Source organism: Hesperophylax consimilis, chromosome 10 (assembly GCF_061612785.1).
Source record: "Hesperophylax consimilis isolate HC1 chromosome 10, BYU_Hcon_1.0, whole genome shotgun sequence".
NCBI classification, from domain to species: domain Eukaryota; kingdom Metazoa; phylum Arthropoda; class Insecta; order Trichoptera; family Limnephilidae; genus Hesperophylax; species Hesperophylax consimilis.
In genome coordinates this window covers 25,139,369-25,163,309 of record NC_142845.1, presented here as the reverse complement: position 1 = coordinate 25,163,309, position 23,941 = coordinate 25,139,369, and the positions used below count along the sequence as shown (strand labels likewise).

General features: G+C 34.3%; 1 protein-coding gene across 1 annotated transcript; it reads left to right on the top strand.

Moving 5' to 3' along the window:
- The first annotated feature begins 4,187 nt into the window (after positions 1-4,187).
- Positions 4,188-9,711, top strand: LOC149420498 (uncharacterized). The gene is made up of 3 exons (XM_089636369.1): positions 4,188-4,584; positions 8,107-8,307; positions 8,780-9,711. Exons 1-3 carry the CDS (start codon positions 4,188-4,190, stop codon positions 9,709-9,711), a joined length of 1,530 nt encoding a protein of 509 aa, XP_089492495.1.
- The last annotated feature ends 14,230 nt before the right edge of the window (positions 9,712-23,941 follow it).

Genomic DNA, 23,941 nt, shown 5'->3' with positions numbered 1-23,941 from the left:
TGACACACTTGCTAATAACAGCTGTTGAACACGAAAAACAATACCAATGACAGTGACGGAGTGTGGATTTTTTTATAATTTTTTGTTTTTAATTGAAAAAAAATGTTACCGGACAGCAAAGTGCCCATAACATTTTTTACTCCAAATGTGCTAAGGAAAAGCTGGTTAAAGTTTGTCGGGTACGTGCCGATACACCCTGTATACTTTAATTCTATGGGTTCTTTCGTAACCCTCTACTGGCTTATTTTATTTCATCTCTCTATAAGTACTGCGGCTCATTTGACCTTATTATCGCCATCTCACGTGCTCCTGGTAAATTTTGTAGTTATTTAAATCCACCTACCTCGATTGATGTCAATCAATACCACTTCGGTACATTTTGTACCAGAGGATAGGAGATTAAAAAAACACCATTTAGGATCTTGTGCTCCTGGTACAAAGTTGTATTTATTTAAGTTTTTATTCGAGCAGGATTGGGTGGATGGTGCAATAACCAATCTACCAAATTAGAACATGATAATAATAAAAGGTAAAAAAGAGTGTATAAATTCAAGGAGGTATCTCAGCATCTTTTGGTAAGATAAGTTTGTTTAATTCAGTTGAACAGAGCGGCGAGTGCAATACTCTGTCTGCCATATAAAAGCCTACATATAAATTACATGATATTAAATGGAATATGGGAAATTAAATAAAATTGTTAATATAGCACTTATAGAACGTTGGCTTGAGGGAAATTCTCCATCTACGGTGTAGGGGCATACCTTGCCACTGTGCGACAGCCTGGACGAGAGTGTTTTCAGATTTCCGGTAGCGCTGACTTATTCCGGCTATTCTGTGTATCATCAAAGCAGCGAATCCATGCACCCTTTCCTCTGCGAGGCGCTGCATCGCCAAGGGAGGCCGAAAAGCGCCCCGTATGCGTGGCTATACTGTACTCGGAGTGTGTTCATGACCTCCTGTACCTGTCCATAGTTTGTTAGTGTAAATGCTCATGCAGTACGTCTGGAATAGTACGCTTCTTCACCTTGCACCTGTTGAAACTTCTGGCGATCATGTTGGCTCGCACGCTTAGTGCTTTTCGTTAGCGTTCTATGTCATTTTTATCATTTAGGTCATCAGTGACGCATGCCCTGAATATTTTATTTCGCGGCAGATTTCGATAATGGTTGATTCCAGAATTCATTGCTCAACCCCCCACATTCTGAAATAAATACAATTATTATTATTAGCCTCGTTCAGACAGTCCGCGGCGAGCAGATGAGCCATTACCAACTAGCAAATAAGTTAATAATTAGTTGAACACTAATGAAAAGTAATCTTCTACTTAACACAGTTAATAATTGGTTTAACACTAATGAAAAGTAATCTTCTACTTAACACAGTTAATAATTGGTTGAACACTAATGAAAAGTAATCTTCTACTTAACACAGTTAATAATTGGTTGAACAATGAACACTAATGAAAAGTAATCTTCTACTTAACACAGTTAATAATTGGTTGAACACTAATGAAAAGTAATCTTCTACTTAACACAGTTAATAACACTGGTCAACACATTTTTTGTCCCTCTAACGAAAGTAGCCAAATCTGACAGGAAATTTCACGCTGATTTCAGATATGTGATTAGTTTTTTTCTATCACGTCAGGTTTTTATGGGTTTTAAGTTTTACTAAAATGTGTATTTATTCATATTTCTTCGTGAGTTATCATTGATTTTTTTATAATATGGCAACACTAGGCTCGAATGTCATTTGAATGTCACAAACATGAAAGAGAACTATGACAACATGAAGCTGCTGCTAACAAAAATTAAATGTGTAAAATACGAATGGAAAATATGTGGTGATCTAAAAGTAATAGGGCTCCTACTAGGACTGCAAGCGGGATACACAAAGTATTGTTGTTTTCTATGCGAATGGGACAGCAGAGACAGGAAAGACCAAGGACTGGCCTACTAGAAAGCACCTCAAACCTGGCACGAAGAATGTTCAACATGCTCCCTTAGTAAAATCTAAAGATATCTTTCTTCCACCCTTAGACAATAAATTGGGTTTGATGAAAAATTTTTAAAGGGCTTGTCTAAAGATGGAAATGGCATGATTTACTTAAACCAAAAGTTTCGTAAGATCAGCCACGCAAAAATGAAAGAAGGAATATTCGTGGGATCACAAATATGGGAGGTCTTGACCGATCCGAATTTCATAACAGTGTTGAGAACAGTCGAGCTAGCCGCTTGGTCAGCCTTCAAGAATGTTGTCGAGAACTTTCTTGGAAGTCATAAAAGTGAAGACTATATCAGCATTGTGTCTGAAATGCTCTTGGCCTATAAAAATATGGGATGTAACGTGTCACTAAAAATACACTTTCTTCACTCTTATTTGAACTTTTTCCCCGAAAATATGGGAGATGTCAGTGACGAGCACGGCGAACGATTTCACCAGGACATTGCGGCTATGGAAAAGCGATACCAAGGAAAGTGGACCTATGATAGCAGACTATTGCTGGACCCTGCAGAGAGACTCTCAAGATACTCACAAGGGCAAATCAGGAGCAAAAAAAATAAATTGAATTAGTTTTGAAATTTTGTTAAGTAAGTACCCGTCATACTATGGAAGAATTATGTAAAAAAACATTGTTAAATAATAAAAAAACCTGACCTATAAAAAAAAATTGTTTCATTTCGTGTTTATGGATACTAAATACATATGAAAAAATTAGCTATGCTTAAGGGACTGCACTTAAAAAAATAAATGTCGACCAGTGTAATTGGTTGAACACTAATGAAAAGTAATCTTCTACTTAACACAAATACTCGTAGCTGTTCTGCTATAAGCCTTGCGGGTGATTTTTCAGCCTTTAACTTTCGACCAATAACTATTAGTGTTTTATGATTAGGATACTGAGCTAATGTTTTTATGTGTTTGTGATCGGGTTCTCACCTTGGAAAATAATTACGATATTAATAAGACGTCAAGAAGAGAAAATTCATAAACTGTTCTGAGTACCTTGATTGGTAGATTAGATATGGAACGTGAAAACAATAAATGACTTAATATTGTTTACTGTCTGGAAACACCTAATAAAGACGTAACAGAAGAAAATTGCACAATAAATAGTTTTATCATAACTTGCATTGCTTCACACACGAATAGTTGCTATTTGAGTTTGCTAGAATGGATTCAGAAGATTCGACTTTAACATTGGATTCCGTGAATTTGGTGTTAAAAAAAGCTATTTGCAATGACGGCTTTGTTGTCAAAACATTTGTTGCACATCCAATGGGAGACGGATTGCTAGATATTCATGGAGGTCACTTCACACTAAAGGTGACGTACATTTTAGAAGGGGGAGAGCAAGAGATACAATTTTTCTTAAAAACATCGCCGAAAAACGATTCGACGCCCAGATTTAAGGTGAAGTTTGGATTGCTTGAAAGGGAGGTATTCATTTTTAATGAGATCTTCAGCAAATTCAAAGAAGAAAAAGGTAAGAAATTTTGAATGCTTGCTCGTCAACAACAGAACTAACCTTACATTCTTTGAAAAATGTTATGTACCTACCCGTGGAAATAAAAAAAGTAATCACTAAAATTTTAGAATCGCTGGACACGCTTAATACGAATATTTCAAACAAGAAAAAAACATGGCGAAACTTTTTTTTTTCATAGTAATTAAGTTGAATCGAAGTGTTATTAAAGAAATATATTAGAATTAAAGCGTGTCCAGCTACTTTCAATGTTTATACAATTTTCTAAGGCTATCGAGGACATACTGGGTTCACCCAGAGCCGGCCCTGTGCAGGCCCAATTGGAGCAGTCCGCTCCAGCGACAAGGAACCAAAGCGCTGACAATACCTAATACCGAATACCGAGCGCCGGACGCCGTTTAATTCATGGCCGGTCCTGGGTTCACCACACATATCAAATTGTTCACTTTCAAAGAGCTGTTTGTCTTTTAAATTGTCTTCAAGAATCACTTATTTTCCAGCTTCCCTTAGTTCTAATTGTAAGATCTTGAATAAAATAAATAAGTAATTGTAATTAATGAGCACTTGAATTTTACATTAGAAATTAAATTGATCAGTAATGCTGTTTTTTGTGGCAGAATCTAAGGCTTGGAGTCCAAAATGCTATTTGGCTCTCGGAAACTTCTTGGTTTTCGAAGATTTATACGCCAAAGGATTCAAAATGCACCAACTGAGGAAATACAAGGACAAGGCCCACGCGCATGTAGCTTTGAAATGCATCGCAAGAATGCACAGCGCATCCCTCCTACTGGTGGACAGGAAAACCAAAATAAACAAACACGTCTACGACCTCTACGACGAATTTGGAGATAATATAAGCGAATCCGTCTTCTCCGACAACCAATGGTTTAACAACTGCAGTGCAGAGGCTCTCAACATTGCTGGACACTCGGAGAAATACGGTAGATCAACTATTTATTACAATAAGATACAAGGACAATGGGATAAACTGTACACCAGAGCCAGAAATCAGCTCCTCCCTTCAAAGGAATACTGCAACGTGGTGACACATCTGGACCTCTGGAACAACAACATACTGTACAGATATGCTGAAGATGGTAAACCACATCAGAGCTTGTTTGTAAACTACCAGTGTAGCCAAATTTGCACACCAGCAGCAGACGTGGTATCTTTTTTGTACTTGAACCTGGACAAAAAAACCCGTGAACAATATTTCGTCGAATTTATCATGAGCTATTACGAGGAAGTTGTATCGATTCTCGATGAAAACCATATTGATGTTGAACATGTTCTGCCCTGGCATACCTTCGTTAGGTCTTGCCAAGAATTCAAACTTTGGGCTCTGGTAGAAAGCACAATTCTCTTCCAGTTTATCTTCTTGGATAAAAATGATCACGGAGGTAGAATGGACGACGAGAGAACAGAGAAGTTCAATAAGTTTAAGAATGACGAGTGGTTTAGAGTAAGAATCATGTCTGTTATAGAAGAACTCGTAGAAACATACATAATTCAATGAACATGATTTTAAATTAGCACTTAGAAATAAATAGTAGAAAACAATTGAATAAAATTATTGTAAGAAAAATTTAAACTTTAATTTTTATCTCCTCCAATTTTTTCCCGGGCTTAACGAAGAGTTTTTTGAAATCAGATGTACTCAGTAATTTTACTCTTATTTTGAACGTCAAGTGTGCAAAACTTCATAAAAAAATATCGTAATTCTGATTTAAGGGGTAAGAAAAGGTGGTGAGGATGGTTTATCAAAATTTTATGGAAATAAAGTTTTGACTATCCAATTAGAAAGATTTTCCGTTTAGTTTTTATACAGGGCTGTGGGATGACCGTAATCAAAGGGAGAGTTTGCAGACAGTTTCGTTTATGGCGAAAACTTATCAATGGTGCATCTGGAGTAAAATATTTTACACAATATGTATAGGTATACAACATAGGATAAAGAAGAACACAATAAATACCCTATGGTCGTGTTTCAAAACTGTGTTTCACAATGATTACGCTATTCAAATGGGATGGAAATCTACGGTGTCAAGCGAGTGTAAGTGAGACAGAGCACGTGCTAAATGGAACATGTATTCCATTCAAAGTCGTACAGAAAGCACATCTAGTTTTACTCTTTGTTCTATGGTATACAATAATATTAACGGAAATAGTAAAAATAAATACAGTGAAAGTATCCAAAAAACACTTTTTTCCAACATACTGTAAATTTTCTTTCAAGTTTTACAATGTTTACAATTTATTGATTATTTAGATTTAGATTTTGAAATAAATATTATATACATATTTATTATAAGTACTAGGTTTGTTACTACGTTTTAGTATGTAAAACGACCTGTAAATTTCTTGATCAGGCCTTGATTAATTAATTAATAAGAAATTATTAATTCCCCAAACAAAACGAATGTGTTTTCAAAATATCGAGTTCTCTTAATTTTAATGTGGTTACCGTTTTTGACAACGTTGTTCACGTTTGATATTAAAGTTTTATTATTCAGAAATAGTAATGTTTATTTTAAATGCATACACCGGAAAGGTAATTTTATCTATTTTCTAAAACAGTATTTTTTGTATCAAGTCCCAATGGTTGAATGGTTAAAGACGTTGTCCGGGTAAGACAAAGATCCTGGGTTCGATTCCTAGTTGAGACCATTATCTTTTTCAATGTCTCGTTTTGATTTATTAGCATTATCTTTCATTTTTCCAGTTTCGGCAACTGAAGGGTTAAATTTTTTTTGGAGCCGGGTCTACTTCTCAACGCATTGTAAAAACCATAAAACAGATGATATTAACCCCCTAGCGACGGTTTTATTTTCAAATTTCACCTTAAGGTTCAAACTTCGGACTCGATTTATTCGAAAACGAAAACTCAAATAGAAAAAATAAAAAAATTCTTCAGAATCGACGCTAAATGTGATGCAGATTATCCAGGTTCCCGCTTGTACTAATGGCGTCATTTTATTTTATACTTTCAAGTATTACACTCCAGCAAGTACTTCAAATCTTTCCGCCATCAAATAAATGACATAACGAGTAAATGATACGAAGATAAACTGAAGTATATTACCGCCAGACAGTTAACATTATTATCTAACTACCTTTGTAAACAAGAAATCTAAATACAGTAATAAAATACTGTACCTATTTCGAAATGGTGGCCACAGACAAGATTAAATGAAACAATATTTACACTAATAAAGTTATCAAGAACAATAACACAATCTAACTATGAACAGGGGCGGCGAATCTTTATTTGCAAAGTGAGCGACGAACACGGGCCGCCGAACCAAGGAGCGGCCTTTTGCGTTTGGCACTGCACCGATCGTCATTCCGTTGGAAGTTCTGCAAAACCACCTAGATTCAAGGCATCTTCTTTACACAGTTAAAAAAAGTTGATTACTTGGTACTACTTGAATATTTCTAACGCTTAGATGGTTAGGAAATATAGTGCGGCTGATGGACAGATGCGAATGTTTGTCGCACGAGTATTGAAGAAGTCCGCTACACCCAAGGAATACATGGCATGATCAAGTGAATCAAATATTTGAGTCAGTTGATATCGAGATAGAATGTGAACAAAGCAAAAAGTATGTACCAAGACCAGAGATGTGCTTTATTTCAAATAAATCCATTTCAAATGGAAATGCAAAATGGGTATTTTCCATTTTGCATTTTAAATGCTTTTCTAAAAACCATTTTGCATTTTAAATGCTTTTCTCAATGCATTTTCCATTTTAAATGCTTTTTTGCAACATTCTTCCTACTATCTCCACTCAATTTTTTTTCATAAGCCCCAAATATCAGTCGGTCATCAACCTGGCGAAGAGAGATAATTTACATTTGTCAAATTGCTCCCTGGTAGGAGCCCTGGCAATTGAGTGATACCATTACAAAAAATACTGATTCAAATACTGAACATGGGGCCATGACGCTGTAATATTAAATGTTAGATAGTAGTTTCTATGTTTTTACGTTGGCAACATTAGTCCCGCGCCAATTTTTTGTGGTTTCATTATCTGTAGTCGTGGTGGTTTTGGATTTACCATCATGTGATATGTTTGTTCTACATTGATGTCCATTATTAAATGGCAAAATTGTTTAAAAATTCTATAATTATTTTAATTGTTTGACCTGAGAAACCATTTTGCATTTTCAATGCATTTTGAAAATAGGTATTTTGCATTTTGCATTTGAAATGCTTTTCTAAAAACCATTTTGCATTGTGCATTTTCAAATGGAAAAGTTTTGACCCATTTCCATTTTGCATTTCAAATGGTTTTGGGTACCCATTTTGCACATCTCTGACCAAGCCATAGGTGTGAGGCGGAAGAATCCCTCGCAACGGTTCTGATGACAAAAACCACAAAAGGAGCATTAATTTAAATACACGAATCATTCATTAATTTGGAGAACATTGTATGTGACGTGTATCTAATCTAGTTATTAATTTAATATGGCTGCTTCTCAAGTTAGAAATGACCCAAAGAAACAAACATGCAAGAAAGTGCTGTCACAGAAAACCGTAGAAAAATTAGTTATGCCGTTTCTAAACAACAAAAACGATAAGTGGATTGTTGAGTGGTGTGGTATTCAATTTGCTGGAGAAAGTGTCATAGGCTTTCAGGGGGACTACTATAAAATAGAAATCATTATAAAACAAGGAAATGAAAGTAAAAAGCTTCACTATTTTATGAAATCGCTTCCCAGCGATGCGGCTAAGGCTGACAAATTGAAGGAGGCAGGTTACTTCCACAGGGAGTTCAATGTTTACACACATATTTTCAGCGAGTTCGATAAAGTTCAGAGTAAGTATCGAGATTGCTAAATTATTTTTCGGTGTTTCCTCATTTTGTTATTAGGTAGGCAGCATTGCCAAGTTGTTAATTTTTTGTGAGCAAGAATGCAAAAGCTGAAAGACACTGTTGGCAAATAAAATATTTAAAAAATGTTATGTTAGAGATTTGGAATCAAACATATGCTGATAATTCTGTTCATCAGCGGATTTGGTTGCATTTGTCCACAAATTTTACTTCAACATTCCATTCCAGTGATTTGAGAACATTTAAGCCAATTTTAACAATCGTGTAATATCTTTAAACGTACAGTCATTTCGATATTAAGCATTTTGAAGTTCAGCATATTATTCACAGACAGCCAAGACGTTATGAACTAAATATCATTTTCAGTATTAGTTTATCAAACATTCCTGTTCAAAACTCAAGAAAGAGGAGAGAGTGCAAGGGTAAGAACTAAATTTAAATTATTTATAAATTTCAGGTTCGAAGGAATACCACGCTAAGTGTCTTCTATCGACTGCTTCGGACATCGTTTTGGAGGATTTGCATGCACAGGGCTATCAAATTACAAAATCTAGAGAAACCCTTGACCACGATCATTGCCAGACAGCCCTTACGAGTTTGGCCAAATTTCACGCAGCATCTTGGATCTTGGAAGAAACCAGAACAAAACTGACCGGAGAAGAGTTCCGCATTGAAGATGAATTTAAGGACATTTTGAACGAGTGTGGATACAAATATGAAGGGTGGTATGTTGCAGGAATGGAAGCAGCATTGGCTGCTGCAGGGGAGTCAGAAAAATATGGTAAAGACACTGAATATTTTGAAGAGATCAAATTAAAATGGAAAGCTGTATTTAAGCAGGCATTGGAACTGTGTTGCCCTTCGAAAAGCTCCAGAAATGTCATGTGCCACAGAGATCTTTGGGCTAATAACCTTATGTTTAATTACGATGGTGACAATAAACCGGCCAACTGTATAATTGTGGATTTCCAAGCTTGTCGCTGTATGCCACCAATGGGAGACGTGGTGAGCATGTTTTATCTTAATTTGACCAGGACTCAAAGAAAAAAATACTTCGAAGATTTGATCCATCATTACTACAATGAGCTCAACCAAGAACTTGAGCTTCATGGGATAGCCATTGAAGACATTGTGACGTTGAAGGATTTCAGAAGTCAGTGTGAAGTGTACAAACTCTGGGCACTGGTTCAATGTGTGATTCTTCACCAGTTGGCTTTGTTAGAGCTGGAAGACGTAAAAGAAGTACTGGGTGAAGAACATTATGATAGACTATTAAACAGTTCTAGGAATGACTTTGTTTTGGACATCATGAAAAAAGACCCAGTGTACAAGGAAAGAATGCTGGAATCCATTGATGAACTTATTGAACTTATTGTTTTGAAACGATAGAAAAGTTGGTCATAATATGTTTGTTCATACAAATTACCTATTTATTTGTATTTACACCGGATCCAGTCAATTTTTTAGAAACAACATGTTGATATTAAACAAAAAATATTTTTTTAGTCAAGATATACATATATTATATGAATATACTTTTGTCCGATTATTAGAACTTAATAAATGCTTATCGTAAAAATACACTTTGCATTAATTATAATCTTAAATATTAATAAAATAGATTTTCAAAAAATACAAAAGATAATAATCAGATCACAAGAGCGCCCCTGATTGTACAGTGTAGGAGGGGCAAGGGGTAGGCGGAGCAAGGGGTAGGAGGGGCAGGGGAGCTATATCGCCACCCAGTGACGGATCGCCCTCCTTTGCACAGAGTCAAGCAGGTGTATCAAGTATTGTAGGGCTCCAGCCTAGAGGTGGATCCCAAATTCTAGTGTTGGGCGCACTTGAGATCTATATAGAGTTAGCAGCTGCTAACCATTGAAGAATCCGCTAGCCACATACAAGACGCCCCGATACTTGAGCCGGTCTGATATGGTTACTCCAAACATTTCAATTGAGTCTTTATTGGGGAGGGTGCTTCCATCAAATTGCACTAGACAGTCATTGATCTCCCTCTTTACCGAAATCAGACACGCTTGGGTTGAAACTGACCAGGTTGGCCTTACTCCAACTTTTTGTCTCAAAACTTCTCGAGCTGTTCAGATATCATAAATGGAAGGGGCTTGTCAAAAAGATATCCCTCGTGAACGATGCTTTCGTCAGCGCAGAAATGAATTGGTGTACATTCAACGAGATCGTTGATGTACAACAAAAATAGCGTCAACAGTCGACAACAGTACAGATCCTTGTGGCACCCCGCATTGAATTGTTCTTCAATTGTTGTTATGTAGGGTTGGATGGCTCAGTACGCCGCGAACCTTTGTGGTGAGCAGTCCGAGCCGCGCTCGAATTTCCGTATTTTGACGTAATCAGAAATTACTACCAGTGGACGCGCATTGGTGACAATAAATCTACAAAACGTTGTTTTCGAAAAACTACTCGTGCTTGAAATATAAATAAAGGGGAGACCAGGGCCAGAAGGCTCTGGATCCATCCAGTAATATGGTGTACCCGCTATCGCCTAAAATAGTGATTAATGATGTAATGGAAACATCAAATAATAAAAGTGATGAGATTTCTGGAGAGTGGCAAACCGTGACACGGTCCGGTAAAAGGTCAAGGCTGAACTCCGAAACTAGTGAAACAGGGAAAAAAGAATTGAATGAAAAGAAAGGAATCATTGTGGTACAAGGAGAAAACCTACCTGGAAAATTAGGAATGGCGAAACTACTTTTTAAGGCTGGAATGAAAATGGAGAAATTGAAAATAATTTCCGGAACAAAAATGGAAATTACGTTCCCAAACGATCTGGAAGCCGAAAAAGCCATCAAAAATTCAATTTTCAATTTTAAGAAATGGGAAGTGGCAAAAAAAAAAAATAATGAATGTTCTTTCGGTGTAATACGAAGGGTAGACCTTGATGTGACAGACGAAGAAATCATGGAAGTCGTCAAATCTGATAAAAGTGTGGTTAGCATAAAGCGTTTCTCTAAAAAGGGGAAAGAGGGTCAACTGACGACAACTGTGAGCCTGAAATTCGTGGGGAAAGAGATCCCATCACACGTCTTTATGTACGGGGTCAAATTCGGAGTAGAACCTTATGTGTTCAGGGTAATGCAATGCTATTGTTGTTGGAGGTACGGACATATTGCAAATAACTGTAGCAAGAAAGATATTAAGCTGTGCCCGAAATGTAATGGAGAGCACGAGACCTGTGACCAGGTAGCCAAATGTGTTAACTGCGGAGGAGACCATCCGGCAAATGACATTAACTGTCCAAAGTTAATGTCATTTGAGAAAGAGATTACACAAAAACGAGAAAGAGATTACACAAAAAATGGCAAAAAAAAATGTTACGCATAAACAGGCGAAAAAACTCATAGAAAAGAAGATATCCAACTCAAAAGAAAAAGTAAATATTCCAAATAACATGTTTAATAAAGAAAATGTGTACAAATCAAGCGGAAAAACTACTTATGCTGAGAAACTTAAACGAAATAAGACAAACACAGCTGAAATGCATATAAATTCAAAAAACAACAGTAATGTCAACATTGCTCGTGAAATATTGACAGCAATTATAAATGGGGAAAACTGGGAAAATCTCGTAAAAATAGCAATTAATAGATTCATAGACACCATAATGGGTATGATTAAGGATGGAGGCTTAAATGATATATTGAAATCACTTGTTACGGCGAATAATGGATAAGAATAATCTTAACATATTACAATGGAATGCTCGAAGCTTACATTTTAAGAAACCTGATTTAGAAATATATTTACAGAGGCAACACATTAAAATTGCCCTAATATCAGAAACTTGGCTACAATTTCCTTACATTTTGACATTTAAAGACTATACAACATATAGACGAGACAGAGCCGATGGCTATGGAGGAGTTGCAATCTTAATCCATAAAAGTTTACAGTCAATTGAACGAACCCTAGATATCATCGGATCCTGTGAATTAGAAATATGCAGTGTTAACTTACTCAATGCTGGAAATCTGAAATCCGTCAACGTGATATATTGTCCTAGTAATATAAATGTTACAATTCAAACATGGAGGAAAGCTTTTGATCAGATGGGATCAGGTGCACTAGTAGGCGGTGATTTCAATGCCCACAATCCACTATGGGATAGAGCTATACGAGATACAAGGGGAGATCTCATTGCAGAAGCCTGCCAAGATTCAAACCTTATTATTGTCAATAACGGAGATATAACAAGATTAGGACATCCCGGACAAAGGAGTTCGAGCCCGGATATTACCCTGGTATCTTCAGAGCTCCTACTGACTTGTAACTGGAGGGTAGATTCAGATACGATGGGTAGTGATCATTTACCAATAATTATCACTTTAGAAGAAAATTGTTGTAACTATGAACCAATTTTGAAAAGAAATTTCAAAAAAGCAGATTGGAATAAATATAAATCCACGGTGGAAAAATTAATACAAAATCTTCCAGAACAAGCATTGTCAATCCAAGAGTACTATGATAAATTAGAAGAAGTTCTAAACAAAGGTGCAGATGAAAGTATTCCATTATTTAAGAAGTCTAAAAATAAAGAATTCAAACCGAAGTCATGGTGGAATCAAGAAGTCTCGAAAGCTATAGCTGAAAGAAGATTAGCTCTGACTCGTTTACGGAAAAATGTTAATATTGACAATTACATAGAATTAAAGCGCAAGGAGTCGAGTACTAGGCGGATAGTAAGAAAAGCAAAAAGGGATGGATGGAGAAAGTTCTGTGATTCTGTTGACGCTAATACAACCTACTCTGATATGTGGAAGAAAATTAAATGGTATAAGGGAATAGGAACCTCCCGTCCAAATATCTTTGAGAATAGCGAATCAGCGTTAGAGTATCTAAAATATCTGGCCCCAAACGAAGAACTAATTGAACATGTGTGGACAGAAGAAGAAACCTCGGATACTTCTGGCATTCACAAACCGATAACAGCTTCTGAACTAAAATCAGTATTAAAAATGAAAGATACATCCCCAGGAATAGATATGATATCTTATTCTATGATAACTAATTTACCTACTTCTTGTCATTTGCTTATTATCGATTTATTCAATTCAATTTTACGAACTTCCATATTACCTATGCAATGGAAACAGGTAAAAATTGTGCCTATAATTAAACCCGGAAGAAATCCGAAACTTTTGACCTCTATAAGGCCAATTTCGTTAATTTCATGTCTTTGTAAAACTTTCAACACTATAATTACAAGACGATTAGAGTGGTATTTAGAAAGTAATTTTTTATTCGATAAGTCTACAATAGGATCTAGAAGAAAACTATCAACCATGGATAATCTGGGAAGAATGGTTACAGAAATACAAGTTGCCCAAACAACCAATGCCGTTACAATTGCTGCTTTTGTAGACATTAAAGATGCATACAATAATATAAAGATCGAAGAGGTCATTAAGGTTCTCATCTCTAAAGGTATAAAAGGAAAAGTTATAAAGTATATCTGGGAATATTTTAAACAAAGAATGATCATTATCAAAGAATCTAACATATTTGCTACACAAAGGTGCTCGAGAGGACTACCGCAAGGAGATCCCATGTCTGCCCTCCTATTCAATATTGGAACTTCTGGTATAGGAAACCATCCCCAAGTGAAACGCGTACAGTACATTGATGATTTTGGTATTTATTATTCAAGTAAGAAAGTAAAAACATGTGAAGACATTATTCAACAAGCTCTGTTAGAACTACAGAATGCTCTTCAAATAAAAGGTCTTGAAATATCGGAACATAAAACGAAAATATGTCTATTTGCAAGGGGAAAGAGACGAAACATCCTGAATATTAAAATAAATGATATACTTATAGAAAGAGTGGATGAACATAAGTTCCTTGGGGTGTGGTTGGATTACAGACTCGCTTGGAATAAACATATAAATAATACCTGTCTAAAATTGAACCAGCCGATGAATATTTTGAAAGTGTTGTCAGGCAAAAGCTGGGGAATTCATCCACTTCATATGAGAAGATTGTACACGTCCCTTATAAGAAGTCGATTAGATTATGGTAGTATACTCTTTCATAATTCTGCCAAAAGCAATATTGAAAAATTAGAGAGAATACAATCACGAGCTTTAAGAATATGTGGAGGCTTCCTGAACTCAACTCCGGTGCATGTCTTACAAAGTGAAATGTGTGCCCCTCCTTTGCATATAAGAACTTGGAAACTAGCTGCAAGATTTTGGCTAAGAGCTGTATCAATTGAAAATAATCCACTTGTTTTAGAAATTTTCAAACTAAAATCCTTGATACAAAACAGATTCTGGAATAATAAAAAATTACCTATGTTGATAAAAATTTGTACAGAAACCATTGATTGGAAAACAAATAGAAACAAATGTCTCGATATGTATTCTTTCGAAACCTGGGTTGGAGCAATTAATTTAGAATGTATTGCAGTTGATATTCATGATTTCAATAACCCCAAAAGACATCTTTCATTGAGAGAAATTAGTAATGTCGTAAGCGATATGCTAATTAACAAATATTCAGGATTCTACCAGATCTACACCGACGGATCGAAAAAACCGGATCAAGTTGGAGCTGCCTTCATTTCAATACAAAAAAATTTTACACATAAAATAAAACTGAATAAAAATTGCACTATTATGAATGCAGAATTGATAGCAATCAAAGAAGCTGTGGAGTATTCAATTAAAAATAACTGGAATCAAATTGTAATATTAAGCGATTCTAAAAGCGCGCTTCAACATATCAAAAGTGTTTCAAAAGGAATTGCCTGCAGAAAAATAGCCTACAATATTGCAGATCAACTAATGCGGCTACAGCAGAAAGGTATGCAAATATGCTTGCAATGGATTCCATCTCACGTAGGAATACATGGGAATGAAGAAGCGGATTTGTTAGCAAACGAAGCATGTGTGAATGGACACATGTATGACTGGAAACCAGATGCCGAAGATTACTGCCAAAAAATTAATTTAACATGTAATATGATGTGGAATCAACATTTTGAGACTTTATCTACCAATAAGGGTATATGGTATAGAAAACTCCAAAAGGAACCGTTAAAAGAACCCTGGTTCACTGAGGTTAATCTGAAAAAATCAGAAATGAGAATAATTTTTAGATTAAGATCCGGACATGCACTAATGGGAAGAGTATTGTGTTTGATGGGCCTCTCTGATTCTCCAATGTGCTCAATATGTGAAGAAATTGAAGATGTCCAACATACATTAACAAAGTGCATTAAGTATGAACAACAGAGAGTGACAATATTGATGACCTCGGACCCATCGGAAGTTCAGAATTTAATAGCCTCAACAGAGTTCTATGCCATATCAAGAATTATGAAATTTATTCGATCATGTAAATTGGAAAATATTTGAAAGTGTAATCTTGGACAAAAGGCACCTTTTAAAGAACTTATAAATTATAATTAAAATATTTTAATATTGTAATTTTAAAAACAGATGAGGCAAAAAATGACAGCACTATGTGAGTCAGAAGCCTCGTTAATAAATTAAAAAAAAAAAAAAAAAAAAAAATAGGGTTGGATGGATCCCATACCATGGTAACTTCCCGACAAGCGCCCAGTGCCAGACCTTATCAAAGGCTTTGGATATATCCAACCCGACGCGACGGTTTAAGTTTCTTCAAAACGCTACATATACGATTTCATTTTCCAACAACCTTAAGTTTTTAGATTTACTTCCTCTGTTTGTTGAGTTTTTTAGAATCGTCCTCTGCTGATCGAGTTTCTTAGTATGTTCATCTGCTTGTTAAGTTTCCTGATATGTTCCTCTGATTGTTGAGTTTCCTGGTATATTCCTCTGCTTGTTGAGTTTCCTGGTTTATACCTCTTCTTATCGAGTTCCACGGACTCCAAATCAGATTGTTGAGTTACCTGGTCTTTTAGTATACTATTAGTATATCGATCTAATTAAAATCATCAAAGAGTAGCTAAAATTTCACCGAAAGTTCAACAAGTATTCACACCTTTCAGATTACCATACCTTCTCTTTACTTAGAACTCGACAAAAGAGAACTGAAATAGAATGTTATACTAACTATATAAAGCGTTCTGAGTCAAATATAAGGAATGATGTAAAATATTTTTGGACTTTCGTGAAATCAAAGCAATCATCTTATGAAGTACCTAATAACATGTATCACAAAAACGTTTCCTCAAGTGATGGTCAGCGAATTTGCAATCTTTTTAATGATTATTTCCAATCTGTCTTTATTCCTGATAAAACTACTAGTAATACTTCCTAGTGTCAAAATAATTAATGATGATTCCATGAATACAATTAATGCAATTGATAAAACCGCATCTTTAGTATTAAAACACCTCAAATACATTGATACGAAAAAGAGTTCATGTTGTGATAAATTACACACAATTTTCATCGTTAATTGTGCTGAAAAACTAGTTAGTGCTGTAACACTGCTTTTAAAAAAATCTTTTAAAGAAGGCGTATTTCCTATTATTTGGAGAAAAGCATTTGTAAAAAAGGGGATAAACATAATATTGAAAGTTATAGACCTATCTCTAAACTATGTATCTTATGGAAAAATCTTATATGACCAACTTTTTAATTTATGCAAAAATACTATTATTAGCCCCCACCAACATGGTTTTTTTCAAGGCAGATCTGTTGAATCGCATCTAGGACAGTTTACTGATTTTGTTCTCAACTCTATGGATAGTGGTAAACAGGTTGATTCCATTTACACACATTTTTCAAAGGCATTTGACAGTAAATCAAGAAATACTATTAAATAAGCTCTTGAAAATCGGTGTATATATTTTTATTTTTTTTTATTTAAAAAATATATTTATTTATTTAAAAACATAAATATGTTATACTAAAAAAAAACTAATTACAATAAAAATGTTTTCTTTTTAACGTAACTACCCAATTCAATAGAGAAAAACGTTTCTCGTGTTTGATTTGGGGAGTAGTGCCATTACAATATATTATATTGGGTAAAGAAAAGAAAGAAAGTTTTTATTTATAAAGTAAAAAATAAACAAAATGTATATGGCACGATAACAAAAGTATAGATAATGAAAATAGACTATAATAGCAGTTACTAAATTAGATACACAGTAAATGTAAATAAATTGAAGAATATATTTATTTACATTTAAAATTAATTTAAGAATAAAAGTAAAATAAAAATAATATTATTGCATTTCGATTAATAAGTAGGTAGGAGGTGGTATTAGTACATGGAGTTATTTTATTCATTTGGAGTAAACGGAGCTGATGATATTGCAAGCGAAGGTACATAATAAATTGGGACAATAATATGTTGGTGGTCCGAATGCTGATATAATATTTTAAGAGGATATGGTAAAAGTACTTTTTTAATATATTATTTAGACTGAGAACCCCAAAAGAGTTAAATAACTGTGTTGTTGGAAATATAGATGGTTTACGTAAGATGACTTTTAGAATCAACCTCTGTGCCTTTTCTACAGGTAAGAGGTTAGTTTTGAAAGTCCCCCCCCCCACCCAATTATACCATATTGTAGAATAGATTGGGCAAGAGAGAAATAAATAGTTTTAATCATATTATATGATAGGATGTTTCTCAATCTAATGAATAACTAAATAAGTTTTGTTACTCTGGTTGCCGTATTTTGGACTTGTTCGTTCCATTTTAAGTGTCTATCTACTATGATACCCAGATACTTTATACTATTTTTGCATGTTATTGGTAAAAAATTTGCATTGCCGCATTCTTTTTTTATTTTCACACTGTGATGAATGGATTTTAATGGTAATATTGTTTTAGATTTTTTTTCCTGCAAAGAGAATGGGATGAAATATGTTTTCTCGGTATTTAGTGAGAGACAATTTAGGTCGAACCATGTTTTGAGTATGTTAATATATTGATATTGGCTATCCTCATTGTTTCCTCCCATGATTTTCCTTTTGTGATAACTACAGTGTCGTCTGCGTAAGATATGATATCTCCAACAATGGGAAGAGTGAACATTTGATTTACATGTATAATAAAAAAAGATTTAACCGATGACAGTTCCTTGCGGTATGCCGAAAGATGAGGTTTTGGGTTCACTAAGGGTATTATTGATTTTGACATATTGAAATCTCTCTTTTAGGTAACTTTGGAACCATGATAGCACTATTCCGTCCAATCCATTTTTTTTAGTTTCTCAGTGAGTTTTGAGTGTGATATGCTATCAAATGCTTTGCGGATATCAATGAAGATTCCAAAACACTTTTCTTCATTATCTGATTTTTGCATTATTGTTGATGTTAATTTAGCAATCGCATCCTGTGTGAATATGGAAATCTTCTGAGATGGTTCTCTTCTTATGTTAAAAATTGAAGTCAAGCTGTTGCCTTAAAAGGTTACATGTCAAAAATTATAACTATTCTCTCAGGGGTACCTCAAGGATCCTATTTAGGGCCTCTCTTGTTTATATTATATTTAAACGACATTTATTAGTCATTCTTCTTTCCTATTTTACACAGATGACATGAAATTATATAAACTTATTGACTCCACAGATGACTGCAACCTGTTACAAGAAGTCGTAAGCAAAATTAAACAATATTGCAATGACAATCAATTTTATCTAAATACAGAAAAGTGTAACGTTATTACATTTACAGGTAAAAAAAAACGGATTAATTATTCTTACAAATTAAACCATCTACCCCTACAACGAGTAGAATCAATCAGAGATCTAGTAGTACTGCTAGATTCTAAAATGTTATTTAAGGACCATATTGAACATATTTTAGAAAAACCTTATAAACAATTGGGATTTATTATACGCATTACAAAGCCTTTCACTATGGCACACACACTAATTCTGCTACACATGTCATATGTAAGGTCACAACTCTAGTTTGCCTCAGTCATTTGGAATCCTCAATATCAAACATACATCGATCGTATTGAATATATCCACTCCAAATTTATTAAACACCTATCGTATCGCTTTAGCGATCATCGGTTTGACCCTACCGCTTTATACAAATGCAGAAAAAATTCTGATGCCCTATTCTTATACAAAATCGTAAACAGTCTTGTTTATTCATCATATCTGCTAGAAAAGATTGCATTTCGTTGCCCTGAACACAACACCAGATCGAACGACTTATTTAGAACACCATACTGTAAAGCCAAATATGCGCAAAAGGACGTATAGGACGTATCTGTAAAACTCACAATGCCTTACGAGATGTAGACATTTTCAAGTGTAACTTGAGAACATATAAAATGCAACTTACTAAACTGTTAACTTAATTTTTTATTTTGTGAAATAATTCTATCTGTATCATACGTATCCAGACCTCCAGAATTTTTTAAGAGAATTCATATTTACGCAAAAATCACAAGAACACTCAAACCCCGAAAAACCGCTTGATACCGTGTCGCCGACACATTTGGAAATCTTTACATCATAATTACTCAATCAAATGATGTGCTATATGTGATTAATCAAGATAATTACATAGCAATATAATAGCAGAACCTGAAACACATCTAAAAATAACCATCCACCACCTCACTCGGAGCCACCAACCCACGAAATGACCCCCGCTAAGTAAGCGACCCAGTATTTACGCTGACCCCCCTCCATACTACCTGGATGGAATTCCATGATGGCCGCCGAACTTTCGACCAATCACAGCACAGCATATCCCATTGTGATTCTTATCAAACAATGATAACGAAATTCAATGCGACTATTTGTGATGACATCAAACTCAATTTACGGGAAAATGATAGAGGATACCACCACGGAATAAATATTAACATCAAGAAATGATTATATGCTAACATAATAACATAAAAAATTATACCTAAATATGTTTGTTACTCTTTGGGAAATGTTCAAACCAAAGATATTTAACTTCAAACCCAATATGAAAATTTGTATAATTTATTATAAAATAAATAAACGAGACTGGGGAAGATGGTTTTGGTAGATTGAACTGACTTGTTTAAAGGTATCATATTAAAATATAACTTTCCTCTCAACAAGATAATTGCAGACAGGAAAAATACCTAACCATTTTACTCCTCACTAAAGAGGATAGAACGCCTCCGAGAGGGCTCGATTTGAAAACGTTCTATAAATAGAGAATCGAATTCCATACAAAGTCAGTTGAACAACTACCTCTGAAAGGGAATTCTCTCTCCTGAAAAACCATCTCCAAGTCTCCAAAGTCTCAAGAAATATTTTCAAGTCTTTTTATTCAGTATTAAATTCAGTTTCTGCCAGTAATAAATTCTTTTCGTCAGCTCAGATCTGGAAATAAATTCCTCTCTGATCGTGGCTTTAAACTCCACCACAAACCTCTGCAACATCTACCAAGACTGAAAACGCTGACAAGTGTACCCAGCTACCTTCGTATCTACAGTTATTGTACGGACGGTATATTGTCTCGTACACTATCATCTTAGTTTATTTTATTGTTTTTATTATAATCATGCGAAAACTGTGTTACTACTAACTGTCTTTAATTGTTTTTATAACATTTTGTAATTCCTTATAATGTTTATTCTTTATATTTCTTTGTCATTTGTAAATATATTGTACAGGTGCAAATATTGAATCAACGACTAGAATTAATGGAAAATTATTGGTCTAATATTGTAAATAATTGCTGTTTATGCTAAATATATAAATGACTGTTGTTTCCTAAATAAAATAAAATAAAATAAATAAAATCTCTTCTCTTGTTGTCGAGTTTACTGGTCTCATAATCTGCTTGCTGATTTTCCTGGTCCCCTAATCTAATATTAGTTTCCTGATCTCTTCCTCTTCTTATCGAGTTTCTTAGTATTTTTCTCCGCTTGTTCAATTAACCAGAGGGTGGAAATTCAAATTCAATGACGGTTAGGTAGAATAACTCTCGCATTAGGGAAATTTTAGAGCGAGATAGATATATACCGTATTCGTTCCACTATAAGAAGCTTGCCCTGCGCAGCTGGCTGCAACAGGACACGTTTAGAGCATGGTTCAGAATAAATTAATTATGATGAATTCTCGGTTCCAGAATTTTACGGAATGAGTTGTTGGACAATGATGTGAGTAAACACAAAAATGAAAACAAATATTTTATATTAAATGAAAAATACACTTTGTAAAACACCACTTTTCTTTGAATTAATATTAACAGCCAACCAGGTTTCGCTTAGCTCAAGCTTCATCAGGGCTTATTATATAGACTAAAGTTATTTTCATACAGACACATATATCTAGAAGAAAATAAAACAATGAGTGAAAGAGATAGAAATAAAAGAGCAGACACCTTATTAGTGCTAGAACGAGAAAGAATGTATACTGATTACAGGATGGGTAGGAAGGGAGGGGGAAGGGAGGAAACAGTTTTATTAGAGGTTAACGGAATAAATTAAATATTGGACTATTAGTTAAATTGATTTGATTGTTGATTATATTTGATTTATGATTGACGGCTTTTTTTAATTTCGAGGGCTTCTAAATTGTGTAACCTAATTCCAATTCCATTTTTATGAAGAAAAGTTATTTGTATACAGTACTCTACGCCACTGGAATTGGTGATTAATGTTCATATTATTATTAGATTTATTGAAAAGAAATTTATTTGAAGCTATTTATTTCAATTTTTTATTAAGAATATTGTCTACTAGTTTTGTCTCATACCCGTTATTTACAGCAATTTGTTTAATTATAGAAAATTCCTTGTTAAAATTGTTTTTGTTTAATGGTACGGTAATCAATCAATGTATCATGGAGTGAAAAGCTGAATGTTTGTGGGATATCGGGTGGTTAGATGAATTGTGAATGGTAGTAACAGTATAATATACATATTATGTAGGTTTACGGTAGATATCGAAATCAAATTTATTGTTAATGATACTTAAAGTTAGGTCTAGAACATTCAAGGTTGAGTTGGTACCTATTTCTAAAGTAAATTGAATTTGTTTGTGGAAAGAATTTATTATTTTTAGAAATGAGTCTAATTGTCTTTCGGTACCTGTCCAAATGCAAAGAACATCGTCAACGTAACGTCTCCACAGTAATATATTTTTTAAGAGAGGTGATTTGGAAGCAAAAATATTATTCTCTACATTGTTCATGAAAATGTCGGCGATGAGAGGGCTCGTTGGAGACCACATGGCTAATCCATCCTTCTGTTGATAAATAATGTTTTTTTTTTAAACTTCCGATTTTGTTGTCTGGGTTAAATCTTCCCCAAAGGAAAAACTAAACCCTTCCACAAACTTTTCCACAAATGATCATCTCGTCAATCAACACTATTTAAGTGCATTATATAAGCAAAATAAATACAAAACAATACAAGAAAAACAAGTCAACTCACCAGAGATCAAATGGGAAAATAATTCACCGACTCCAGATATTTTCATATCGGAGGGTTCGGCTCGGTAGAACTTCTAACAATGCCTATAAATCCTACTGATCCCTCAACATAAATATTTAAAAAAATCTTTCGTTATTCTACATGTATTCAAAATGACCGACTTTTGCATCTTTATGTATATTTTTTTTGATAGATCTAATACGCCTAAATTTTTAATGAGAGAGAGAGGTATAATGCCAGTAGCCGAAATAACGAATGGTAATATTTTTATAGTCTGAGAATGCCAAATTCTTTTTATTTCATTTCCTAAATCTGTGTATTGAAAATAATTTTGATTTAAACAAATATTAAACAGATGCGGCAAATCATTAGCAAGATCTTTAGTTAGGTGTGAATTATTCAGTAAATTTGATATTAGAGTTTCACTTTCAGTGATTGGAACATTAGGGAATAAATTTACTACATCGAACGATATTAATTTACTTATTTGAAGACCCCAAGGCAAGAAGTTGTTAACTTACATTTTCGTAAAAATTGAGTTAGAATGCTCTCTAAACTAATTCGCATACGCTCTTTCCAATGAACACCATGCCAGAGCTTAAAAACGGCAAGAACATGCTTAAATCAATGTGATGAACATGTTAACTACGTGTTTCTGTGACATTAAGTTGATAAAATAAGGGCAAGAACTTGTTAACTACTAAGTTAGCAAGTTCTTGCCGTAATTCTGTAATTAACAACTTCTTCCCATCTACATTGGCTTAGATTTTTATGGTTAACATGTTATTCACTCACTTTGACGTTTACCTTGGTGGTTTTAAAAAGTTTTGCAGTGCGTGTTTTTTATTTAAAAATCATCGAAAATGAGTTCCAGGGGTGAAAAAATGGTGAAGATGTGTCAAAAATCGATCAGGGAATCAGGTAAGCTGTATAAAACATTATCGTTCATCTTAATTTATCCTTAAAGTAGTTTGAAAATGGGTGGATCATTTTTGTTTTGGTGTTTTTCTGTCTAAAAGTCAACAATTTTTTATTGTAATGCTTATTAATTTGTTTCAGGAAGTGTTCAAGAGTCCACTAATTTATTACAACCTGAGAAGCATTTAGAAATACCTCAAAATAATGTAATTTTAATGGATGGTAAATGCAAAAAAAAAGTTTTACTCTGTGACTCTGAATATTCTTTTATGTTTTCTTATGTTTTGAATTCCTTCATTAATGCTTTACAATGTTTCGTTTCAGAAAGTGTT